The following is a 27,440-nucleotide window of genomic DNA, read 5'->3' on the forward strand; positions in this document are numbered from 1 at the left end:
AGAATAACATTTGAATTGCAGTTTAGACATGATTAAATGTTTTAATAGCATTAAATAAAACTATCTAAACCTACATTTTATAATTCAAGTCAATTATAAGAACTGTAATTATAATTATTTAAGCATATGACAGTACAATATTTTGTAAAATGGAAATATTGTTGATTGACTATACAGAATTGTTTATTTTACATAAATTACATTTCAGAAATAACAACCATTTCTAAAATTTTTATTATATATTACAAAAATTTTATTACTTTAATACAAAAGTTCATTTAGATTTTGAGCACTTATTTAGGATAATAATTTTCCAATACTTAAGGACACATTGATAGAAAAGAAATTGTCAGAGAAAATTTGTTCTCAGACGTACAAGTTTGCCTCTGAGAAGTCTGAGTCTACAATAAGACAGAAATAAATCTAAGGCATTTATCTACATGAGATTGCTTTATATTGCATCATACTGCTTTAAGCTTTAAAAAAAATGACTGATTCAAATTTTTCTTGAAATTTCCATAATTATGAGAAACTGATTTTAACTAATTTTGATGAAATTAAATCATTAATGTTTTTGCATTTCCAACATGGTATTTAGATTCCAATGTTTGATTTTAAAAAAATACATTGCAGATAGCACTATTTATATTAAAAAAGTCTTCAGAAGAAATCAGCTCATGAGAATGATTATGGAATTCAATATTTTAAAAGTTTGTTTTATATTTTTAAAATTGATTGCACAGAGAATTAAAGTTTAATTAATTTATTAGCTATACTAGATATCTTTGATGAAAATGCTTTAGTTTTAATTAGAAAAATGCATAATGATAATATGGAATGTATAATGACATTTTCCAAAGTTTTCAGCGAATTTAGACAAACTATAGTTTGTCACATTTTTTATAATGTGAATACTTATTTCATGCACAAAGACATGAGAGTTTCTTCAGGAATTGCACACAATTTTGTACATTTGAGCTTTGATTTAATGTATGAGCAGGTACTGAGCATTAAAATTTGAAAATTTATCTCTAGTTTAACTTTTATTATTTGAAAAGGAAATTGGATGAAACAATGGTAAATATGAACTATAATATCACATTTTGATTAGAGTTGAGAAAATTTTCTGAAATCTGATTTGCACTTTATTTTTATTGCAATTTAATGCTATTATAAAATAAATCATTTCCAGAAAACCAGAATAAATTTAGTCAAATTTTTCCGAGTTGAAATCTGTACTAGAGCAATTGTTACATTTTAAAAGTGGTTTCTAATTTAATTTATAAGTATATTTCAAGGAAAAATAATTGTAAATAAAAAAATGCAATATTTTAACATGATATTTATTTTAATTGAAAAAAAATCAATTATGTCTTTAATTAAAAGATTGCCAAATTTTTTGGTCAAATTATTTTTCTTTTTTCATTGAGTTTTGCAGCAAAAACAATATGAAAAGTAAAGAGGAAGACATTTCATCCATTTAAAATATTTATACCATTTACAGATTTTTGCCTTTTTTTACCTAAAAGTCTAATTACAAAATAATTTCCTACAACTTATGAAAAAATAATTCTACTAAAATTGATTTCCAGGAACTGCAGTATGCTATGTGTAAGCAGATTACGTAGCTAAATGAACAATAATAAATATAAATTTAACAAAATTTGAATCCAATCCAAAGAAGAAATAAGGTTAAAAATCAGCATGTCAAAAAAAGTAGATGAACTGAAAAAGAAAAGAATTATAACAAATACTAGACTGATATCAATTATATCATAAAAATATGCCAATATCAGTTAGTAAATGCTTAATGTCATTTTAAAATAAATTAGTAATATTTACTGATGCAGAATTTTGAGACATAAGTTCAAAAATTATTAAGAAAGACATTTAAAGATCAAAATTTTACATTCTAGAGAATCAATGTAATAAAACAAAATTCGAAGCAGAATGAAGACAAATGTATTGCTACATATGTCTGTCATAATATGTTGCTATTGCCTGCAATTTAAATAGTGTTGTATGAGCAACGATGGCGATTCATTGATTTTTAAAGACAAAATTGTGAACTTACAAATACAAGCATTAACTATATTAAAAATATTTTGTACCAAAAAAATAAGTTATATGTTGACATATTTCTAGAAGTAAAAAAGATTTGCCCTCTCACTACTAACTTGGCTGTGGAAGTCCTATATACAGTTGGGCTAGTATCTATTTCAAATGAGCAGTACAGGATGTAAAACCAGTTATCACCAATGATATCCTCAAGGGAGAAAATCAGCTATTCATACTTAACAATGATGAACTGATTTGCCTGGTAGGATAGCTTTAGCTGTTTACAACAAAAATAAAGCATTAAATTTGTACTAGGGGAACTTTTAAAATAAGATCCTGGAATTATTTTTTTAAATTTATATTTTTTATTTTTTAAACTCAGCAGTGATTTGAATGAGAGAAATATTAAGAAGTAAGATTATCACACATAAAATAAATTTTTTAAAAAACTCAGTAGAATTGGAAACTGCATCAGTCAATTAGTGATTCTATTGTGGTTCCTTATCACTCATAATGATTGTAAAGAGTACAGGAGTGAATCAATTTCACCATTCAATAATACATATATACATCATGTGCAAGTGCCTTCAGGAATCAGAGACTTTAAATAAATGTATATCATATAATTGTTTGTAGCCCTCTCTAACTGCACTTTATATTATATTCTCAAACAGAAATGATTGCTAATACATAAATTTTAATTACTATACATTATTGCTAATACCTTTTTTTTTTTTTCTTTTTTGCTAAACATCAGTTTAGATTTGACTAGAAAAATAATTACATTTATATACTGTTGCTCAAAGAAAAATATCATTCAGAAATTTCTCTTTTTATACATATTTTTTAAAAAAAACATATTATTCATATTCATTGCAGACGTAAATAAAACTCATTTCTCATTATATGTAAAAGAAAATGCTATCTTTTTACATGGAAACATATATTATATAAAGTTTGGAAAAGAAAATTTGCTTTATATAAAGAGATTAATAATATATTTAGTCAATTCACTTCAGATTTATTTGTTTACAGTATAAAAATTTAAGTAAATAAATATTGAATCTGAGAAAGTCATGATAAATGTAAATATTCAGAGGAGATAACTTGTTACAGCACATAGGAAATGATATAGTATACATACTGCCAAAGTGAATATAGATTATATCATTCAACAAGTGACATAAGAATCATAATAAATAAAACTGTGTGATTAAAAAATAAAAATAAAAAAAGACGGCTTGAAATTAAAAAACTTTTAAAAACTTACAAATTAAATTAACATATATAATGAAAGTTAAAATATGTATGGATAAATATGGAAGTTCAAGCTATAGCATTAAATGAACTTTAAAGAAATAAAAATAATAGTAATTCAAGGTTTACTTCAGTAATAGAATGAAAATAACAATCAAGCATTTGAAATGAAAAAAATCTATTGTAGTACACAGAATTACAAATAAAGTATTAAATAGTTATAATATAAAGCAATTTTTTTATACATATCAAAAATTAATATCAAATGGAGAAACAAAAAGTAAAATGTTACAGTTGAAACATTTTTATGCTTCATCAGGGAATTAAATTAACAGAAATTACATGAAAAATAACTGCGTTTTCTACAGAATGAACGAATTATTCATTTCATGCTATTTCATTTTAGCCATTCATATTTACTTCAGTTTATTTTTGGAATTTCCCCTTATTCTAATTTGTTTCATAAATCATTTATTTAATTTTTTTTTTTTTTTTCCATTTCTTTCATATGTGTATTCTCTTTCTATACATATTTATATTGAGAGAAAGAGAGAGTAATATTTGTATATAATATAATAAATTTTTCACATAATTAATATTGTTTCTAAACAATACTCATCTTATACTGATATAATAAAAATATTAATACATTGATTAGAGACTTTTGATTTTCAGTATGAATATCATTTACAGAAGCATTTGATTAAATAGAATAATTTGTAAATAAAATCTGCTAATTTTTCTTTAAAAATATTTTTGATAACTAATATTATTTGTAGAAAAGAACAATTTTAAAGATATATTTTCTTTGAGCATCAGTAGGTTTAACTCGTAATAAATTCTGTGAAGTGAACAAAATCATCTACTAGACAATTTTTTTTCTTCAGACTGATGAAACTTAAATTGATAAATATACACACAAAATTCACTTTTCAGCTGCTTAGCAATACACAATTTAAAATCACAGTAATTTTAAAAACATTACCTATTAATGATCATTTACACATTCTCAGCATTTATCATACATGCTCAAATTATGACTATACATTGTTCATATGGTTCAGCAAAATGATTGGATGATATTTTATATCACTAGTCAACAAGAATGGCAATTATTAAAATATAGCTATGGTCTGAAAAGCAAATGAGCATTAGCTAATTTCAGTGCCAGCAAAACGAAAGGGATATACATCGTAATGCGGCGGTACAGGAACAGGAGGTGGTACCTCCATTGGTTTAGGAGTCCGATTCATTTGCTTTTTCTGTTCTTGAGGATATTTAGGCATCCCATCAGATGAATTTTTAGTGGAATTTTCACGTTTAGATTTCATTACTAACATGTCCACTAGATGAGCAAGATTTTTCACAATAGTATCTGGCTTGATCACTTCATTTTTTGCATCATCAGGTCTGGTGGGAGGAAAAAAAAAAATAGTTTTTATATACAATGTAAACAACTAAATATTTGAACATTTGAGATTTCATATGAATTATTGATTAACATCTGATTTTGAAACCATATAAAGAATATTAGGAAAAAAAAATCATTAACTTGAATTGCCATTTAAAAAATGTAGATGCTATTGGCATCAAACACTCTAAACTTTCATGCCATACGAACCTGATAATATTTAGGCATATTTAATATGTGTTAAGTTTATATAAGTGGTAATATTTAATGATAATAAAGAATAATTGAATTTTAATAAATTCAGAGATACTAAGTATTTTTAAATAATTATTTTTATCTTTTATACTTTAATTTATAAAATTATTGTAATACTATTATGGAATCTTGAAATATTTTCGTTTAAACTTACTAATGGTAGGCAATCCTCAAATAAGATCAAAATATAATTTAAAAAAATTATTAACTGATAATTTAGAACACACAAATTTAAAAACTTCAGCACATAAGAATATGAACAACAATAACAATAATAATATTAAAACTATTGAATCTCTATTTTTATAAACTTGAAATGAGCCAATTAAACAACAGTGGGTAAGAGAGATGCAGCCATCAGGACATAACAGTCTCCATGGCCTTAAAAAATGCACCAGAATGCAGATCATTAAAAAACTCATGCTTTAATTAGATATAACAATGTATGATTAGATTTACACTATGAATAGAATGTTTGTATAAAAATTTCTGAAATTGCAACTTTAAAAGAGAAAAACAAAATACTATTTAACCAATATATGAACTTAAATCAAATGTAAAAGCAATGATAAAAAGTAAGTCTGAAGTAATAATAAAAAATTTAGAACGAAATTAATCACATACAAGTGTTTTATTAAAATCACATTCATTAAAAGTTAATACAATAGATTAAATCACATTTTTTTTTTCAGTACAAACAAATTACACTATTTCAGTCAGAGATCAGAGAACATGATATTTAATAAGGATACCAAGTACAATCATTAGATCATTTTAAAAAAAATAAAAGCATGCAAAATTGAAATAGGCTTCTATTGGATAAGCAAAAAGTAATAATAAGCAAATTTGATTTAAAAGCATAATTAATACTACAGCATACATATATTATGCAAAAATAACTGAGAATAAAACTAATACTAGAATAAATATTGTATTAAAATAATCAAAGCAATAACTGAATTCTAAAAATGTACTAAATAATAATAAAATTAATAATAATTGAATAATAAATATCCTAAATATAAAAAGTTTATACTTCACACAATTATTAAAAAAAAAAAAAAAAAAAAAAAAAAAAACATTTACTTTCAAGATTCAAAATTTTTATTATATTACAAAAGACTAACTAAAAGTATTAAATAAATGTGCACAATTGGGTTATAAATAATCAATAAACTGTTACTAAAGACAAGCCTTTAGCCTTATAAATTATTTCTCAATTTCACCTGAATTTTCCTGTCCTGACTAATATTGCTCGCATTCCACATCTCTGAGCAGCTTGAATATCATTTTCAATGTCATCACCAACCATGAGTATCTGCACACAAATCAGATTAATTAAATGATATAGAAGTTTTAAATTATAATGGAAAAATGAAATTTGTGATGATTTGATTAGAAGTTGTTGAATATTGAACTTAAATTAGAAGAAATCATTTGATATTTATCATGAAAGAAAATAAATAGTAATATGCATTTTATAAGTTAGTAATAGGGATTGCAATACCGGTATACCGAGTATTGGTGTTTTGAGCCATTTGTACAATTTTGTAATACCGGTATTCACAAGTTTAAATATCGTCTTTTCGGTATTTACTAGAATTTTTTAAAATTGCCTCCACTATATAGCCAACATATACTATGTAACTAACTACTATATACTAACATACAACATCCACTACATTGCCAACATAGCAAAAAAGTATATGTTTTTGTTTTTATGTATTCCTAACGAGCGAAATTAATTAGACTGTGAATACAAAGTTGCATCATACAATCAAGAGAAGTGATAAAATACTGTTTGACAAAAACCCTCCGTGCTTTTACATATGCGTTAGGATGGTTTTAATCTGGCAAAATATGGGTGAGAAGAAAGATGAAAATGTTTGAGATGAAAGGAGGGAAGGAAAGATGAAAGGAGTTCTAATTTATTAACAGCTAATGCAACAATAAATTTCATGTTGCAGTCACTGAAAGAACAGCAAACATCACTATCTGAAGAATTATATATTATATTGAAAAATCGCACAGAAGAAAGGCATACCGAAATAGAAAATGTCTTACGGTATTTACATAATCATAATGATTTGAAAAATGAAAATGAAAAGAGACTAACCAATTTAAATCTGATCAAGTTTATAGTAAATTTTCTTTAAATTTTTTAACCACAAACCTATCCACATTTAGAAGAATTCGGTACAGTTATCAAAGATTATGATGACACTAATGTCGATAGTGAAAAGGAATTGTCTCTTGAACAAAAATTAGAATTAGTGATAAATAAAAAAATTTCAATAAACCAAAATATAATACAGAAATCAGCTATAGCCAAAACCATCTGACGAAAAATCGATTTATTTCAAGGGATTAGAGGTAAATACTTGGAAAAAGTATATCGCACATTGCTAACAGTACCGCCAACTAGCATAGATGCCGAAAGAGCGTTAGAGACAGCTGGTAATTTTTGCACAAAATTACGTTCCAAGCTTAATGACAATACAATTGATGCATTATGTTTTTTAAGATCATATTTCAAAAATTTGTAAGAGTACTACAGACTGAATAGTGATATTTACACTTTATTGTGATTTAAATAAATAAGATGTTCCTTTACTTTTATGTGATTCTTTAATCCTATTATAATTTATAAGTTAAAAATTATTTTTTGTGATATTTACACTCTATAATAAAACTGGCAAATAAAACAAAGAAACACATGTGTTTTCTTTCTTTTCTAAAATTTCTACTACCGGTATCCTGGTATTAAGATCTAAAAAATACCAAATACCGGTATTGAACTTTTGGTCCGATATTGCAATCCCTAGTTAATACTACAGAACTTTTACAATTTTTATAAATAATATAAAAATTGATATTTTTCATATGGTTTGATAGATCAAAATATACCTCTTGAGGACAGATACCCAGACCATTAACTGCATTCATAATGAAATCATAACAAGGTTTTCCAACTACCATGGCTTCTGCACTGCAGGCATACTGAAAAATATAATACATATGATTTAAGCATCAGTTTCTAAACTTTATTTTTGGTTCATGCTCTATTAATAACAAATTTAAATATACTTTATATATATTTTAAGGAAAATAAATAAATAAATAATAATTTTTAAAAAATCTTTACATCTTTTGCAAGAAATGCATCTCTTATTTAACCATTACAGCAATTTACAAATAATTTTTCTGATCATCAAAATTAAACTGCAGTAAACTTTTGATAGACTGTTAATCCAAGAATAATGCTGAATGTATAACCATTTTTTGTAAAAAAAAAAAAAAAAAAATCATTAGCAAATACAGAGTTCCACTGCTTATAATGTCATAATTGTTTGTGCAATTCTGACTGTGAATCAAATGCCCCTTTTTAAAAAAATCATTTTGTAGATAATTTCTAACATTCTAGAATTGTCATATTATTAAATTCCACAGATAATCAGGTGACAGCAACATTTTTTTCCTTTTTGATAAATAATTTACACTAAATATTTAAGTAAAAATATAGGGGCAAAATAGTAATTCCAAAGAAAAATTGTAAAGACACACAAAAAATAGAAGGAAAAAAAAAAAAAAAACATTCAAGAAAAATACACTGCAAGTAAAGTTATTTAATTAAATTAAAGCAGCAATTAAAAAAATAAATGAATTAATTATGACAAACCTCTAAAGCTGCTGCATAAGAAGCGGCACCCAAGACTAACTCATTCTTTTCTTTATAATACTTCCTGAAATTATCAAAATAAAACATATAATTCCTTAATATAAAGCAATAAATATATAAACACAGCATCAAAAACACACACACACACTATTATATATAAAACTGATATATATTCAAGTAAATTATAGTAAAATTTTTAAAAATATCATTTAGTGTATTCATAAGAAAATTAATGCATTCTTTTTAAATTGTATAAACTCCATTCACAAAATTTTCTAAAAACTTTTCTGCATTATTTTTTCCCACCATTTAAAAATTTAATAGTTACCAAGAATGTGTATCATTCATCAATTTTTCAAATTTCAAAGTGCCATACACTTAACATAAAATTCTAATATGGATAATTATTAATATGCATTTTATGTTAGTATAAAATAAAGTAATGATTTATAAGTTATTAAATCAGATATATTCTTTTTAAATGGCAATTTAAAGAAAAGAAATGGTGTTTCTTTTATTTGAAGCAATAAGTATACAAAATCAGTGTCCCTAACATCACTTTCATGAGAAAACTCTTTCTTTCATGAGAAAATTCTTTTGTTCATGAACAATCAATTTATTAATTACAAAATGAAGTGCACAAGACAGTTAAGTTATTCCTTGGGGGAATAGAGCCAAAATAAATAAATTTCAGATGTAAGAATCCAGTATACACATTTCAGGAGAAAAATCAACTCCTGATGTCTAGACGAAACGGGCTAGTGATGTAATTCTGTTTTTTATATCTGAGATTAAATCTTCATAGTAATTACTTCAAAAGCAGAAACCATAAAAAGCTGTTAAAAGAACAAGGTACTATTCTGTGATAAATTTTGCAACATTTCAATAGTTAAAATTACTGACAAGCATTGTGTAAAATACTAATATCAAATCTGACAAGTTGACACTTGTGAAAATTCAAATTTGTTATTGCACCACACATTTAAAAGCAAATAAAATTTCAGTAAAATCAGCCTGTTAATAAATATGTAAAATATAAAAAGCGTTTTTATAACTCACAATTTTTAAATAACGGAAAAACAGGAGATTAAATGCTTGAAGGAAGAATGAAAATCATCACAGATTATCAGATTGTAAAGAATATATATATATATATATATATGAATTAATTATAGAACATTTAAAGAAAGTATTACCATGAAGCAAATGTGATAAAATATTTCAGCAATACAGTGAAAATAATATAAAAATATATTGTAAAAAAAACTGGATAGATTAAAAAATTAAAGTAACTAAAATATGAAACAAAATTTATTATATAAGACGAACAGCCTAAGAAAATCGAAGAGTTTTAAAAAAAGAAGCATAGTACTGTTAATACATATTGAAAAGTATATATTATATATATATATATATATATATATATATATATATATATATATATATATATATATATATATATATATATATATATATATATATATTGAATTCCATGAATTTAGATATAAATTTGTTAAAATCTGTTTCAGACTTATTATAGTATAATCTGTATTTACTGTTTATTGATTTACTCTTCTAAATCTGTCAAACTATGAAGTCTAAAACTTTAAATTCCACATGTAGTTTGATCTTGGATAACATATTTTAAAAAGTTAATTAGAATGTTAATTAATTGAAAGCTAAACAAAATTTTAACATTTCCACCATAACATTTGACAACTTAACAGAACTATTTTTCCATTGTCTTAAAATTTTAGAAGGTAAATGCTCAGCCACATCATTTTTACTCTCATGCAATATTTTATTCCATTTTAATTAATTTTTATAATCTTCCGAATTGCAGTTTTTATAGTGCTTTTTATTGTCATAATGGAATTCCCAATTTTATTATTTCAATCCAATCAAATTCGTTATCAATTACAGTACCAATTTTATTATTTCTCTATATCTTTCAGAATTGTGTGTTTTCCTGTCGTAAAATTTTGATAAAAAATATTGCTTCCTTTTAACATTAACTCCAAAACTTATTTGTTTCTTATTATTAAAACTTATTATTTTATATAGCAAAATTAAAGTTCAGAAACAAATAAGTTTTGGAGTAAATGTTAAAAGGAAGCAATATTTTTTATCAAAATTTTAATACAGGAAATAATAGAGAAATAATATAGAGAATAAATATAGAGAAATAATATAGAGAATAAATATAGAGAAATAATAAAATTGGGAATTCCATTATGACAATAAAAAGCACTATAAAAACTGCGATTCAGAAGATTATAAAAACTAATTAAAATGAAATAAAATATTGCATGAGAGTAAAAATTATGCGACTGAACAATTACCTTCTAAAATTTTAAAACAATGGAAAAATAGTTTTGTTAAGTTGTCAAATGTTAAAATTTTGTTTAGCTTTCAGCTAATCAACATTCTAATTAACTTTTAAAAATATATTATCCAAGATAAAACTACATGTGGAATTTCAAGCTTTAAGCTTCATAGTTTGACAGATTTAGAAGAGTAAATAGTAAATACAGATTATATTATGATAAGTTTGAAACAGATTTAACAAATTTATATCTAAATTCATGGAATTCAATTTATATATGTATATACTTTCAATCTAATTATAGAATTCAATTATTAATACACTTACTCATTCCCCAGTTTTACAAGAACAGGACTCGGAGAAGAAGTGAGTACTTGATAGGCTTTATTGAACATTTCTGCAGAGAGATTACCACCCATATCACCAATTACAACACAGTTTGGAGAGGATTGGTCTATTTTATCAAATGCAGGTTTGATATCTAAAAAAATGATTCACTATTGTTTAGAAATGAATTATATGCATAAATATATAGTTCCATGCTAAATCTATTTTATTTCATTCAGAATAAAAGCTAATAAATATAAATCCTAATTTGCTTGCAATAATATTAATATTTATTTTGTTTGTACAGAATCTCAAAAATATAAGAAGAAACCTTTCAGACAAGTATATCTACAGAATAAGAACTGCACTGTAACTAATATCTGGGAACATCACTGTAAGTGGACAGGCAATACTTTTCATCAAAAGAAAAAGTAATTTGCATGTGAATAGCAAACAACTACATATGATCATATATTTGGTGAATAAAAGCACTGAAATAAAATAATGAATTGCTCAACGAATGAATCCCATATAGACATGTATTCAATCTCCATTTGTATGTACATATGCATCCAAAATGTATTACAATTACGGATAATTAAGATAGCAGGAAAAGAAAGAACAGCACTCATCTAATACAATTCTTGACATGAAAAAAAGCCTGTATAATTATTACATCAGCATATTGTTACTGAGACAAATTATTCCAGTTACAATATACAGGTTATTGTTTCTACCTTTAGTGTGTTTTGTTGCAATGCATAACATGTTTTGTATGATTACTAAGGACACTTTCATTACCAAAGAATTTAAACACTGCATCTTACACATGTTGCTGCCTACTGTCAAAGACACTTTAGGTATGATCAGTCATCAATGATTTGGTCACTTGTGCATTTTACATTATGGTGAAAATGTTGATCATCTGCTATAGCTTTATAAAATATTAATTTAGTATGACAATAGTAACACTTTTGTTCTATAAATGTTTTTCTGTAAACCAGTGTTTCTGCTTATTCAAACTTCTGTTTCTACTACTAGATTTTGAACATCTATTTCAAAGTATGTGTTCTTATGCAATTATCATTTCTGTAGATGTTTTATACTTTTAATAAAAGTTTTTACTTATAATTCTTAAGGCTTCCTGCAAGATAAATTTAATGTTATACAAAGATAAATCTTTGCAATTTTTTTCCCATAAATCCAGTCTATTATGATTAGTTGAAGATTAAACAATATTATCTACAATGCATTTGAGTTAGTGTTCATTAACAGACAAATAAATTTTCTAGAAATGTTATATAAACCAAATATTAGTAAGTACTTAATTAATGTGGATAAAGGCTAAATAGAGTAATTGATTCCTAATACAAAAAATTATCATTTTGCATAATGGTATTAATTTGAATAATAGTAGGAGAAAAATAAACAGTGAATCCATTTAAAAAGTTTACTTTCATCACAATTGGCACAATATTATCTATCAAATCTTAGGGAAAAAAAAAAGCTTTGCCATACAGTGTTACATTTTTTATTATGATTGATTAATTGGCATACTTAAGATAATGGAAATTTTCACTATCACTAATTTTAAAGCTATATTAATAATGTGAAATGCAAACAGTCACACACATTAACAGTAAATATAATTTTTTATTTATTATTTTTGCTTATTATTTACATAAATATTTCTGAAATCTAATAATTATTATTATATAGTTGCTTTACTTATTTACTGAAAATTACAAGAAAGCTTTAAAAAAAATATTTAAATATTCACTTTAATAGATTTAATTACTATAATATAATATTTTAACTTTTCTAAAATTTATTTTTAATAACAAGTAGTTCAGAATACAAATTATTAACAAATAACTTTCATGTTACATAATAGACAACAATAAAGTAGTTGGAAAAATATTTCCTTTTTGCAAAGTATTTTTTAAAAATCTCAACAAATTGTAATTAGAAATTTCTTTGTTGAAATACAATTTTCTAATAAATGAAATGATACAAAATACTTGTACCAATAAAAAAGAAAAGTTTTCCTTTTCTTTTTAATCAGAATGAAGACTTCATCCAGTAATTTGCCAAAAAGCATAATTTTTATGTTTTCTTATAATAAATAATTCTAAGAAATTGGAATATAATTTAGGCAACAGATTTGCAGTAACTAATTTCTTCAAAGAATAAAAAATATTTACCTGGATGTACCATTAAATAAGGCCTGAGTCCAAGATTTTCTAATGTATTTATAACAACTGGTAGAGGAGAACAAATTTCATTTTCTGAAACAGTAAAACCTAAAGATTGTAATTTTTTCACTAATTCTGCTGGAGTTCTTCGAGAATCATTGGTGATGAATCGAATTGCAATCCCTAGTTGTCGCAATCTAAAAATTAAGTTAATGTTAATTATTTTATTAAGTTTATATAGATTAAAAAAATGAAAAAGTAATTGAAAAATGCATGCAAAAATATCAAATAATTTCTAAAAAAAGATACTTATACTTATTATATACAATAATAATAATCAAATACATTTTTTAAAAATCAAACTTAACAGATAAAAGTTTAAATATAATAGTAGTGTTTGACAATATGAATTAGAATATCAAATGCAGAATCATGCTTAAATCTCAAGAATGTGCACGCTGTGAGGTCATAATTTATGTGTTTTTTCCCAAAAAATAATGACCAAGAACATTTAGGTTTGAGTTGTGGAGGTGGGAAATCATTAGCTTTCTTCACCATTTCAGAATATCAGCAGTTAATCAACTGCATGCAAAGTATATGGATATCATTGCAATCTAAATTATTCAATAGTTTTATAAAACTCCCAATATAAATATTAGATGCATTTTTCCTATTTTATAAAAACTAGCATATTGAAAGTAAAATGCTTTATATATTAACTTGTGAATTTTGTTATTATAAGATTATCTTTAATAATGAAATCTCAACCTTCTCAATCAGTTTTTTTTTTCCGTCCCTCCTAAGGAATTTCTATTCAGACATATCAGGCCAATGCTCATGGTGATGTATTTTTATTCACAAAATACCTACTTTCTGTAACAAAATACTGTAAATAAAATATATTATACAATAAAATGTGCAACTCATTATGATTAGATTGCTCTTAAATGTTTCTAATCCCAATTATTATTATTTTTTCCCTGAAGGAATCTGTATTTGGACATGAAAGATCATTGTTTGTGCTATAGTTATTTTTTGATTGACATTCTGAAGGGTTAAAACAAACATGGAATTGTTTTTTATAAAATATTTAATGCAATCCACTTTGTAAATTAAAAACTCAATTGGTTAGTTATGTTTTAAAGTGCAAAGAAGAAGTCAAAGTATCAGTGGATTACTCCATTTTCATACCCACTTTTTCAAAACAGGTATGAAAGACCATTTTATATAGCACACAAATGGATAAATTATAGTCAAACATAAACTGATTGTGTTGGTCATTGGTTACAGGCTTTTTAATCTGAAAAATTCAATAGTTACTAAGTATTTTTTTAAGCTTAAACTATTATCTTAGTAACTATTGAATTTTTCTGATTAAATATCATTATACATGAATATTTTGTTCAAACATTTTTCATGTAAATACTTTGAAAAGTACACTTTATGAGCTCTCAAAGTGTGTTCTGTATGTCCCCCCCCCCAAGCCAAATAGCTAATAAGTATTGAGTAGAAATATGATGGGAAATGATTTCACCTTCCAGTCCCAAATTTTTCTTTTCTCTTTACGAATTTCAATGTGAAGCTGTCATAATTTGACATACATACCATGTAATGATTTTTTTTATTGATAATAGAAATTTTCTGATTGCTTTGAAGAGATGAAAAATGCTTTTTAAAAAAGATCATTTCTATTAATTATATCCACAAAAACTTCACTTTCAACATTTTGTAATATAAATGTTCATAGTATATAAATAAGTGTAAATAGAATAAGTGTTATAATATATAAATACATTCTGTAATACAATTAATAATATATAATAATATATTTTTAAACTTTGCTTCATTACAAAATTAATTTTTATAATTGCCTGAATTAACAAAAACAAAATGAAAGAAAAATGTTAGTTTTGAAATAAATAACTTAATAAGCAAATGTATATTCTGCATGCATAAATGTCATTTTTATAGTAATATAATGTTATACAGTATTTCTTTTTAAGCAGCAATATATCCTTTTGATTTACATAATTCTGGTTTGTAACTTGGAAGAACTCTTTTATAATAAGATACTTTTCTTAAATAAAACAAGCCAATTTTGGAAATCTACTAATACGACTAAGACATTATTTTAAGAGTCAGTCAAATATATAGCTTCTGTTATTCATAAGAAAAAGTGAAACATCAATAAAATACTAAGTACTAATTTTTTTTTTTTTTTTTACCAGACAGCATTGGTAAAAAAAAGATTGCATAAAATATTATGTTTAAAATAAAATTTTCCTTAAAACAAAATAATACAAAAAAAATCTAATCTAATATGCATCACTCAGCAATGTTTTAAGCATCTCATTTTTTATTTCCAGTTAACTTAAAAAAAAAATATATTAAAATTATCACAATTAAATACAACAAATTTAGAAATTAGAGATAGAAAGTTAATAAATTATATTACAAAATAAATTTTATAAAATATTATTTAAAATTTATACAAGCACTATATACATACTTATGTAGCTTTACCTTTCAACTGCTATTACCGATCCTTTGATGGCTTCATACTTTCCATTTTCAAATAAGACTCCAGTTGTACTTATGAGAATACCCCTTACAGGATTGTTCAAGCATTTTGCAACCTATTACAAACAAACAGTAATATGAAGTAAATAAAATAAATAAATAGACACATAAACGATAAGATTCATATAAAAAGAAATATACAATTTTTCCCCTACAAGTTCATTTATATATTATACTTAACTAAGAATGTTCATGATGGAAAAACATGACACATTAGTTAAATTATATTTCATTATATTACTGAGTTTGAAATCAAGGATGCTTTTTTCTAAGAGCTTTGCAAGCCTCTTTAAAAACTTGTTCATCAATTCCTTATAAAATGTATTCCAATTTTGGGTATTCCATATTTCACAGTTATAAAAAGTCCATTTGTAATTTTTGCATTTTCATTGAATGATCTGAATTTCACAGGAATTCTAAAATGATCATGAAGTGGAACCACCTAATACTGTTAATTTAAATATTTATTTTTTTCATTGATTTACTTTAGTTTTAGTTTTTTTCCCATTAACATTAGATTTTAAACTAATTGAAGGTTATAATAATATTAATAAAACTTTACAAATGACTTTCAATAATATCTTCACTATTCAGTAATATATAAATATACTATGAAGGAAAATTAACCTGATCTTTCTGTATATAAAGATAATCCAAAACTAGAAGAAATCCATATTCATCAAATTTGATGGTCCCCTTTTTTTTTTACTTGTTACTTAGAAGTTCAAACTTTCTAATGAGGTTCAAAAGTAACATTCAGATAATTTCTCATATTACTGCAATACATCCTACTATTGTTTGCCAACGGATTCTAGAACACTCCATGTTTTTGAGATTGCATTAAGATGGATTTAATTCAAATAAATAGAGTTGATAGGAAAGATGAAGTGAGGAGATGTTTACATTTAACAATAAAGTAATTCTAGAAATGTGTATATCTCTCTGCTTCTAGCCCCTTAGTAAGATAGAATCGTCGAAAAGTAGTCATCTCTGGATACTGAAACGAACAGTAAATAGATATGTGCATGCTGATTCAAACATCAGCAAAGAATCTATTTTGGTAGACATAAGATTAAGTACCATGTGAATTAATATGCACAAAAAGATCTCATACATATCATCATTTAACTTCTACCACTTCAATATGATGTTTCTGAGTAAATATTCAATCAGCAAAATTTGCTAATATTAGATATTGTTACCCACCTTTATTCTTTGCAAGATACTTTAGGATCACTTCTATACATTTTAATTTACATTTAACATAAAGAAGTAAAAAAAATAATAAAAAAATACTTAAGAAAAATACTACATAACTTATCAATCATAGCAATAAAAATATAAAAATAAATAAAGGAAGAAAAAAAAAAGGGAGTTACAGAAGACTAACACTTATATTTCTGATATCCCTCTAAGTCTATGCTTAACTCACTTGTACTTTGACCTTCTTATCTTCTGCTGAGGATATATCATGACCATAATGATCAGGATACAATTCTACTTGATATCCTTTATTTTCTTCAAGTATCACAACTTTGAGATAAGCTGTACAAAAATGTCCTATTTTACAAGACTTGAGCGCCCTCCGACGGCCACCACTGCTACGGAATTTTCCACTCCTATGGCAGATATAGGTGACTACTGTGCAACCAGATGCCTTCTTTTTCGCTGCTTGCTTTACCCATTTAATATCACAAGCTTCCTCCACATTTTTTTTCCAACGAATAAAGTCCTGTTCTGTCTCAAGAACATTTTTTATAACTTGGAAAATGAAATTATGTTTATTTACAAGGTGATTACGAAGTTCTGTGGTGCTCTTAAATTTTTCATTATTGCAACCTTCTTCATAACAAATGGCTCCTCTTGATTCATTTGCTAGAATAAAAGTTTAAATTAAATACAAACAATGAAAATTGGATTTAATCATTACTCAATGGAGAAATCAAGTTAACATATAAAAAAATTATATCTTTTGTAGCAAAATATAAAGAAATTAACATAACACGAACTTCCTATCATATTACAAACACATATTTTGAATAAAACATCAAATGAGAAGGTGAACATATTAAATTGTCTCTTTTTTTAATATATACACTGATATTCCACATTCTTTATCTATTCATAACAAAGCAATCCAATAAAATTAATTAAAAATTAAGCATCATTTTGGAAATTCTGCATAATAGCTTTTCAAAATAATTTCAAATTTTTTTTTTTAATAGTATCAATTTAGTTGTGCAAATTTTATCTCAATCTTTACAGATATTTTTTATCACAATGAAATTATAAACTATTTTCACTGTTTCTACAATATTTAATTGTTTTTCCTGAACACTGAAAATTTCATCATTTATTTAAATTTTTTAAATTAGTACATCAATCTTTATGAAATCAATAATCAAATCCTTCTAAGGCATTAACTAATTTTTCCAATATGCTGAAAGACATTTGTTTTTCTTTGATCTTTTATCAGCATGTTTTAATTGAACTAACAGGCTGTTTGAAAAGTTCATATAATGCAAATAAAGCAGATGTACCATTTTAATGTTGGAATCAGCTGCATATTTAATATGAAGAATGACAAGATGAAATTATGGTACTAGGTGAGATAATGAACAATTAGATATTAGTTACATCTATAGTAATGTTTTCATGAAAAAAAACCATGTGATTTCACTCCTTTAGGAGCAGTAAACAGTCAAACCTAATTTAATGAGCATCCTGTATAATGAGAAAAACAAAATATAAAAATGTAACTCATTTAATAAGTGATGCTTGTATTAGTAAATACATGTGATGTAAGATTAGTAAATACATAAAAAAAAACAACTAAATTCTAATATTATAGAATATAACGCTGTAAATAAAAATAAAGATTTTATTTAAAAAATAAGCAGAAATTATTACTAATTCTTAAAGGAACTGAACTCTTAAGCTTTCAATAGAATGCAAAAACACAATATAGCAATTGAAAAACAGTTTTAAAGAAACTGTATGGAACAATTAAAGCGTACTTGTACCAGGGGGCTTATTTTTCCGGGGTGGCACACGATGAATTTGAAATATATGCCTAGAAAGATTGGTTCTTGATGGGTAGACTTTATCACAATATTGGCAGAGGTGTTGTTCTTCAGACATTCCCCTATAGAAAGTGGAAAAAAAATCTTAAAAAATTTGTTTTATGACAATGATTAAAACTAATATATAATTTTTATTTCTTAGTTATCAACATTATATAGTGAAAGTTATCGCAAATATATATAAGAAGTGGCTTAACATTAAATTTAATTAGCAGCTTAATGTTGCCCATATACAAAAAAAAAAAAAAAAAAAATCAAGTAAAAAGATAATTTTCAAAGGATGAGAGACTATTTCTTTATGTGACATACACATGAAAAAAATATACACTGTGATTAATTGTTTACTTTTGATTTAATTCCTTTCTTTTCTCCCAAACTTAGTGTACATAAGAATATACTATATACCGTCTTAAAATGAAAAATGCTACACATTTTAAAATATAAATTTTCAAAGCAATCCTAACTGATATTGTTTCAAAAGGAATTAATTTACATTAATGTAATAAAAAATTCTTCCATGGAAATTAACAATCTTGATTTTGATAAACAGTATATCATTTATATAAATAAAAAAAATCCATAAAGAGATTATAGAGTTTATAAATTAGTGAGAAATAAAGCATAATGATCATAACTTTCAAGACTTTTAAATAGGTACATATTACATGACATTCAAAATTTGAAATTCAAGATAATTTGCTAAGGAGAATATTATGTAAAAGATTCAATTGAAATTTTATGTAACCATGATTCCAGTGAACCAGCTGGTCAACAAAGACAGCTAATATATAAATAAAATGAAATTCATAAATAATTTGTATAAATAAAAAATAAAAAATACCAAATATATTTTTTTCAAATTTTACTCAGAAATATAATAAAGAGCAAATTTTGAAACAATAAATACAAATCAATTTTTCATTAATTGAAAACTATGTTCCCTTGTATAGAAACAATTCTTAGTGTTATTATTTTATCATTAGAGTTATTATCCTTATTGAATGAATTTTAATTTGCAACATTTAATTATATTTTGTAACATTCTTAAAAAATTGTTAATAATTCACGAGAAAAAAAAATCTGCTCACAAATACTAAAATATAAGGAGATTTTTATGGTGGATTTCTAGCAATTAATTAAACAGTATATCAAACAAAATAGAAGTAAGATGTGCCTGAAGTTTAATTCTAACAAGCTTGTATACATGAATTTAATTTTTGTTTTATTATATACTAGCTGCCTTTGGCGACCAGCCGGTTCACCAGTATTACCGCTCGCTACAATTTTCAATTAAATATTTTAAGTAACTGGTCTCTTAATAGATTCTCAAACAAAACCTTTTTAATCTTCAAATTTTGATAGTCATACCAAGCTTATACTGTTGTTTAGATCGTTTCGTTCGATTTACTATATATATTTTGCTAATTTGTTGTCATTTCTGGTAAAACTTCAACTTTAATTTAAAGTGGAAATGATGAAATTGCAATTAATACAAAGATATTTTTTAATAAAACCAAGCGTTTTATTTTATTTATCATCTTCATTGTTATTTATTTATTATTATTATTATTGAATATGAGTATTACAAACAGAATCGCTCGGTATTTAAGTCGTATGTGAACTACAAAATATTTTTCATAATTTATGTAATATCTCAAACGATAATTTAACAAAAATTTCTCAGATTTAGCACCAAATTCAGTTCTTAGTTTTGCTTTGTAAAGGATTGAAATGAAATCAATAATTATATTTTGTTCCGGCCTATAAATATATTTCAAAAATTATGAAGTCTAAATTTAATGCAGTAAGGTATCATATTCTGAGAAATATTCTGGACACACCAAATTTTAAATAAATGAATGAATGTTTCTATTTTCCACGATCAACTAAGACTTATTTATGAAGTTTTGAATGTTAAAAATTTAGAAAAACTCAACATTTTCATAATCTTAGGTCAATTAATCTTGAGAAACCTGCACGCTGATTGGCGTATTTTCTTTGAAACGATCGATGGAAATTCTAAAATTATAATTTTTTTATTGAATAGTGATGTTCAAATTTTCATAAATCAGTCAGTTTAAGTGATTGATTTAGTTGATTGGAAATTAACTCTTTTTATTTAAAATATTAGTGTTTCAAGAACATTTTGTTATTCGTGATTTCCCCAGCAGAAGCTTTATGTAAAATCAAAAATTCGTTATTTATTAGAGCATTTATTGAATCAAGTTACATAAAATATAATCATTTTCCATTTAAACCATTTTAGCAGATCTGTGTTTTACTAAAGGTTTACAAATTAGCTGTGTGGTCCTGATTTGAATGGATATCCTGTTCATATTAAACAAAACTTGCCTTAAAATAAAACTCATTTATTGAATTAATAATATAGAGAGTGTAAAAGATGATAAAATAATTTTTCTTGAATTTATTTTTTAGAAAAAATAATATTTCATATTTGTTTCATTTCCTACAGACATGTGCCAAAAATTATATTTTTGCAGATTTCATTTCCAAAAAGATTTAATTTATTTTTAACTGGAGCTTTAACCAATGTGATGGCAACACTTTGAAAAAAGCTAATTTTTTCCCCATGAATGCGAAACGTGCTCGTGAAGCTTAAATTTTATTTTTATTTTCTACAAAAAAAAAAAATTGTTGAAAAATATAATTAAAATATTTATTTAAAAATTCATTAAAAATATAAATTTAATTTTAAGGTTAAAACATTGGTATCATTTAAAAGATAAATTTTTGATCTTTAACTTCACGTAAAAATCTTTTTTGTGCAGTAATATTTTCGGAAGTTATAGCAGAAACACGCCAAAATTTCGCTTAATTTTTAAATAAATAAAATTCTAATTAAAAATTCGAAAAAATAACCCCCAGATGCACATTCCCGGCCTGCAAGGTATACACATGCCAAATATGGTAGCTGTAGGTTGAATGGTCTGGCCTGTAGAGCGCCAACACACACACACACACACTTTGAGCTTTATTATAAGTATAGATTACATTAGAAATATATACAATGACAATATATAAAAGAACACTTTGGAGTGTGAAAAAGATTGAATAAATGGAGCAAATATTATATATATATATAAACAGCTATACTAATTAATCTTTAATCAAAAAAGGCATGAAATTATTTGCATTCCAAAAATGAAGAGAATTTCAACTAGTAAATAACAAATGCATACTCACTTTGAGCCATCAGCTGGTGGAGGACTATCAGGATTTTCATGTAAATCTAGATTTTCATGCATTGTTAGAGCATGAAGACCATTAGTTTTATCAACATTAGGTTGATAAGCATTTGTTAAATTTGGAGCTGGAGGAATAGGATTCAAAGAATGAATAGCTTGAGCACAGTCATTCATTTTAGGAATGGAATAGCTGTTGTATTCCATTGTTACTTCCGATTCTTCAGCATTAAACCCAATTATTCTGCATCTAAATAAATAAATAAAATAAAAATTATGAAGTTGCTAATAATGCTATTTATAAGAATAGAACAACTCACAATTGATACACAATTTTTTTCAACATCTATAAAAGAATACTTTTAATAGCACACATTTTGAACCAAAATTCAAGATTCTCAAACCAAAACTTTACTTTAAGAAAATAAGAAAGTAAATTGATAAGAGAAGTTAAAGAAACAGCTGAATCCTATTTTATTATTTTAGCACCATTTATTGAACCATGGCATGGTTAATAACAAACAAAGGATTAAGAAGAAAACCATAATTTAACATCCATTAATACATGAACAATTAGTTGGGGAATATAACTTAAACTTGTGCAAAAATATAAAGCTATATTCTACAAGCACAGTTAACTAATGATAGTACAATTAATCACAAATACTTTCAAACACTCAAAGATGCAGAGAAATCCATATATTTTACTCTTGGAGTTAACTTTTATAAAATTAATTATAACTAATGTTTTGATAATGAATTAAAATCCTTGCATCTCAGTTGCCATAACTATATTTAATTTAGTACTACATGATGATACAAGATGGTAGATAGTGGATTGAAGGATGAGTTGGAACAAATGGCTGATAAAATAAGCGTAACCATGAAAATACATGAAATAATAAAAAAATATCTGAAAAAAATGAAATGTTGCAATAAAAACAAAATCCAAATTCATTTAGATTTTATTTGTTTTTTGAAAATATAACATGTTTCCAAGTCAATGATAATTACTCTGAATGACGTTTTTGTAGGGAGTAACAAAAGGCTGTGAGTTTTATCAACTTTAGGGGGAGATATGTATGTATGTAACATGTATGAGTTTAAATTGGCCTCTAAAATTCTATGTCCTTTTTCACATGATGCTTGCTGACATTAGATTATTCATGAAAAATGGGGAAATGTGCCAGAAAGTGATATAATAAAGCTGGTTTCTCTCTAAAGTTGAGGGTGTCTTAGAAAATTAAAAGCGAATTAACAGAAGAATTTGTACTCTTTCCTACATATAGTGTTTAATATTAACTCCAAGACCCAATACAATCTACCATTCCAAGCTCATTTTGTAATGTTTCTGGGCACAAATCTCAAAATTGTAAATCTGTCATTGGCATAGATATTTGAGACTGAAAACTGGAAGCAATAGCTTCTTATATACCAACAATGGCATATCATGAGGAGTTATGCTAGAAAAGATAAGTTTGTTAGGGTGTTTCTTTTTAGACTTCCATATCAAAAGCAAAAAAAAAAAAAAAAAGACCACCATGTGTCAATTTCTAAAAAAATCCTTCTTTCTATGACAATTTAAAATCAAATAAATGATACTGCATCAAATGTTACCCATTTATAAATCTCAAAGGAATCTATTATCAGCTTCCTAGGAGTGTTAATTAGCATTCTGGATTCTTGATAGTAGCTTCCAATACAGTTTTCTTTCTATCCATCTGATGTAGATATTAAATTTATGGTTCACATTTCTTTTTTTTATAAGTATTTTTACAGATATATTAAAGTTATTATTTTTTTTTTAAATTAGGGAAAGATGAATTTTCTCAATATTGGGGCATTTGATCATGCTGATGGCTGAACTTCCAGAAAAGTTGACCAAGAATATTAGTTTGATATTTACTCTATTTGAATGAATTTTAAATTATTTTATATCAATGACTTACGTATGTTGACTACAAAATATTCTATTCACAATATCCACACAGGCAATGTATATTCTTTTGGGGTTTGGATATTGGAATTGAAACAGTGCAAAAAAGAGATAGGTTCGTACATAAATGAAAAATTCTGAAGTAGTTCCGTAATTCTTACAAAGTAGTGGATGGCATTAAATTGCATGGGAAATAAGACAAGACTTAAACAACAGATAAACACAATGTTGCTTGGCAATGTTTAAAGTGATTTTAGAAGTTCAAAAACAGAGAACTTTCAAAATACACACAAATTTTGCAAGATAATATTAATAAGTATTAAGTGAAAATGCTCCAGAAACCCTATATACTCAGTTAAGAACAATTTATCCTCCACATCAAGCAATGAAAATGCAGAGAAATCAAGAAATAAAACTTTATATTATATTTGAAAAAAATTTCTTACTCATAAGAAAATCTATTTTTGAATGAAGTTTTTAAGATTCATATTTATAACCATACATTTTGGTAAGGTAATAAATTTATATTAAAAAAATGAGAAATAGTTTGCGATGATAGTCAAGCCTTTCTGCAACTGACTTTGGGTGAAGAACAGTGAGAATACAATGAGATTTTTGTGATAAAGACAAAATTAAGAACTGGAAGGGACACAGACAGGCAAACATGGCTTTTGTATGGTATCCTCACTTACAGATTTTCACATTTATTATTCAGTCTGATTCTGGTCTTTTTCTTTTATCAGTTTGTCTTTAGGAATTAGCAGCTAAGAATTCTGACATTTATGCCATCAAAAGGAAAATAATAATAAATAAGTAAATAAATAAATAATAAAATAAAAATAACATATACATAGATGACTTTATTAGAAGAATGCATATGAAGGATCGGGATTTAGCTCTGAATTATAACATAAAGAATTTAATGGCTCTGCTTCACTACTGTTTGATTGAGTGGGGAACTAAAACATTAAGACAAGAAAGGATTTGACAAAAATGTGAAATAAAGAAATGTGCAAGTTTGTGGAATTCAAAACAATGCAGGGGTTCTGAGTATAAAATGGAAATTTATTATTTCATGCTTAGTTTGGTAGAAGGATTTAATCATTTTGATAAAACATTCTCTTAGAAAAATGGTTGGCCATATTTTCCTTAATAGAGAGTCTCACAATAGCATTTAAAGGAATATATATTGCCTTTAGAAAACCTCTTATATATTTTTAAAAAAATCATGATGATGATGAACTAGTTCCAGCTCATTCACTTGACAGGCAAGAAATTACAAGATTTGACAATAGTTAATACTGTTTGAAAAACTTACTATGGGGATATTTATTAGAACTGAGTTCCTTTCACCAGACAAGACACAACAACATATTGAAGATGGACATCATATCTGTGAAGCAGCTGTTGTATAATTATATGAAAAGGTAATATATTGACACATGTGGGAAAGAGTTTACATCAACAAGATGATCAATTCTTGTGAAAGGAAATCACTAACATTGCCCCATGGAGGGAAAGATTTAACTTGTCTTATTCAAGCTTATTATAACAAGCTTAGCCATTGTAGATTGACTAGAATGAAGAAAATGTTCAATTCAATATTGATGTCTAGAAAACACTAAAAATGCAAATTGATTTTTATTTCTCTTATCTTATAACAAATGTAACATTATTGATGCAATGTTCAAAAATCCAATTATATTAAAGTTTACTTTTCACTCTTCTCTTCTGTAGCATATATTTGGCATCTAACAGTCTTAGACAGAAATCTATGAAATCTTATCAATAATTTTCATCATCAAATCTTATTGATGCTGATGGTACAAATAGAAAAGACTTTTCTTTACAGGTCATACAGAGCCCTTTATCAGCAGATTTTTTTCATCTGCTTTTATAATCAGAATCATTATCAAGCCACAAAATAAGTTGGGTGCCTCTTTTTTTTCACTTGAACTTTTTTCTCTCTCTCTTTCTTGACAAGTAAACAGTTTTTACTATTTATCCAACTATATTAATCCATGTGTAATGAATAGATCTATTGATCAAGTGAGAAAATGAGAATAGATAACATAACAAGAAAACAATTCTGATATTTTAATAACTTGAAAAGTCAATTTAAGATCATTAGAAAATAAATCTATTTTAGTGGAACTGTTCATCCCCCCCCCTCTCAATTGCAGAAATCCTTATATAATGAGAAGAATATCTTGCTAATGAGATTTTCAGCACATATTTTTTTGCTCACAATCTAATAAATGTAGTAATGGCTTATTCTAAGAAATTCACATTCCTTTGAATAGCTTGGCAATTTATAAAAGACTATTACAAAATAAACTACATTTTAAGTATAATATTTTTAATATTATAGTAAAAGAAGCACTGAAATTTCATACCAATACCGAAGAACAAATATTATTTCTCATATATTCACTTATGGATAGAATAATTATATAAAGAGATAAATTTAGAAAGTTTCAATAGTTTATAAAGTATTTCACTTTATATAGTTAAGCAAGAATTCTTTTCTTCTGTATGTGTATGTTACCCTTTCTTTATTAATTTCTATCTAGGTATACTGAATATAATTTCAAAGACAATTACAAATATTTTAAGCAATAATTATTCTTCATTTGATGCATTTCTTAATAGCTCTTATAAGTAATGATATATTTTTTTTTAAATCAAGAAAATTGTTTTCATGAGACATAATAAAAGCTTGAAGCAAAGAAGAGTTCAAAGTTTAAGAAAATTTCTGCATATAAAACGTTTTAAGAATAACAGATTAGAACAAGTTCATGAGAGAAAAAGAAAATAATGCATTTAACAATTTGATTATAACAACAAAATTTATAAAAAAGAGCAATAGTCATAATATTAAGTTAATTATAAGCAGAGATAAAAATAATTAATAATAGGGAAAATATGAAGATAAACTGAGGAAAAATAAATAACTGATTAAAAAACATAAATTTATTTCTATCTCACCGAAACTTTTATTGAATATCAAAAACACAATTGGAAAACAATCATCTTTCATAGTAAGAAAGATGAAAAGAATGTCCATATATAGGAAAATATTTATGCTAAATTTAATTTTATCATTTTACAAGCATAATTTAGATTTTGA

General features: G+C 25.2%; 1 protein-coding gene across 2 annotated transcripts; it reads right to left on the bottom strand.

Moving 5' to 3' along the window:
- Positions 1–3,993: 3,993 nt before the first annotated feature.
- LOC129984358 (uncharacterized) lies at positions 3,994–27,432 on the bottom strand. 2 transcript variants are annotated; one of them, XM_056094228.1, is made up of 11 exons: positions 27,299–27,432; positions 22,376–22,624; positions 19,106–19,233; positions 17,521–17,963; positions 16,032–16,144; positions 13,518–13,705; positions 11,314–11,467; positions 8,661–8,724; positions 7,889–7,981; positions 6,208–6,299; positions 3,994–4,725 (listed from the first exon to the last, which is right to left on the bottom strand). In XM_056094228.1, the coding sequence occupies exons 2-11, from the start codon at positions 22,579–22,581 to the stop codon at positions 4,467–4,469; spliced, it is 1,740 nt and encodes a 579-aa protein (XP_055950203.1). In that variant the 5' UTR covers positions 22,582–22,624; positions 27,299–27,432; the 3' UTR covers positions 3,994–4,466. The 2 variants fall into 2 exon arrangements, with proteins under 2 accessions (XP_055950203.1, XP_055950204.1); XM_056094229.1 differs by having other exon boundaries at positions 19,112–19,233; positions 27,299–27,431.
- Between the last annotated feature and the right edge of the window lie 8 nt (positions 27,433–27,440).

This window comes from Argiope bruennichi, chromosome 9 (assembly GCF_947563725.1).
Source record: "Argiope bruennichi chromosome 9, qqArgBrue1.1, whole genome shotgun sequence".
Taxonomy (NCBI): domain Eukaryota; kingdom Metazoa; phylum Arthropoda; class Arachnida; order Araneae; family Araneidae; genus Argiope; species Argiope bruennichi.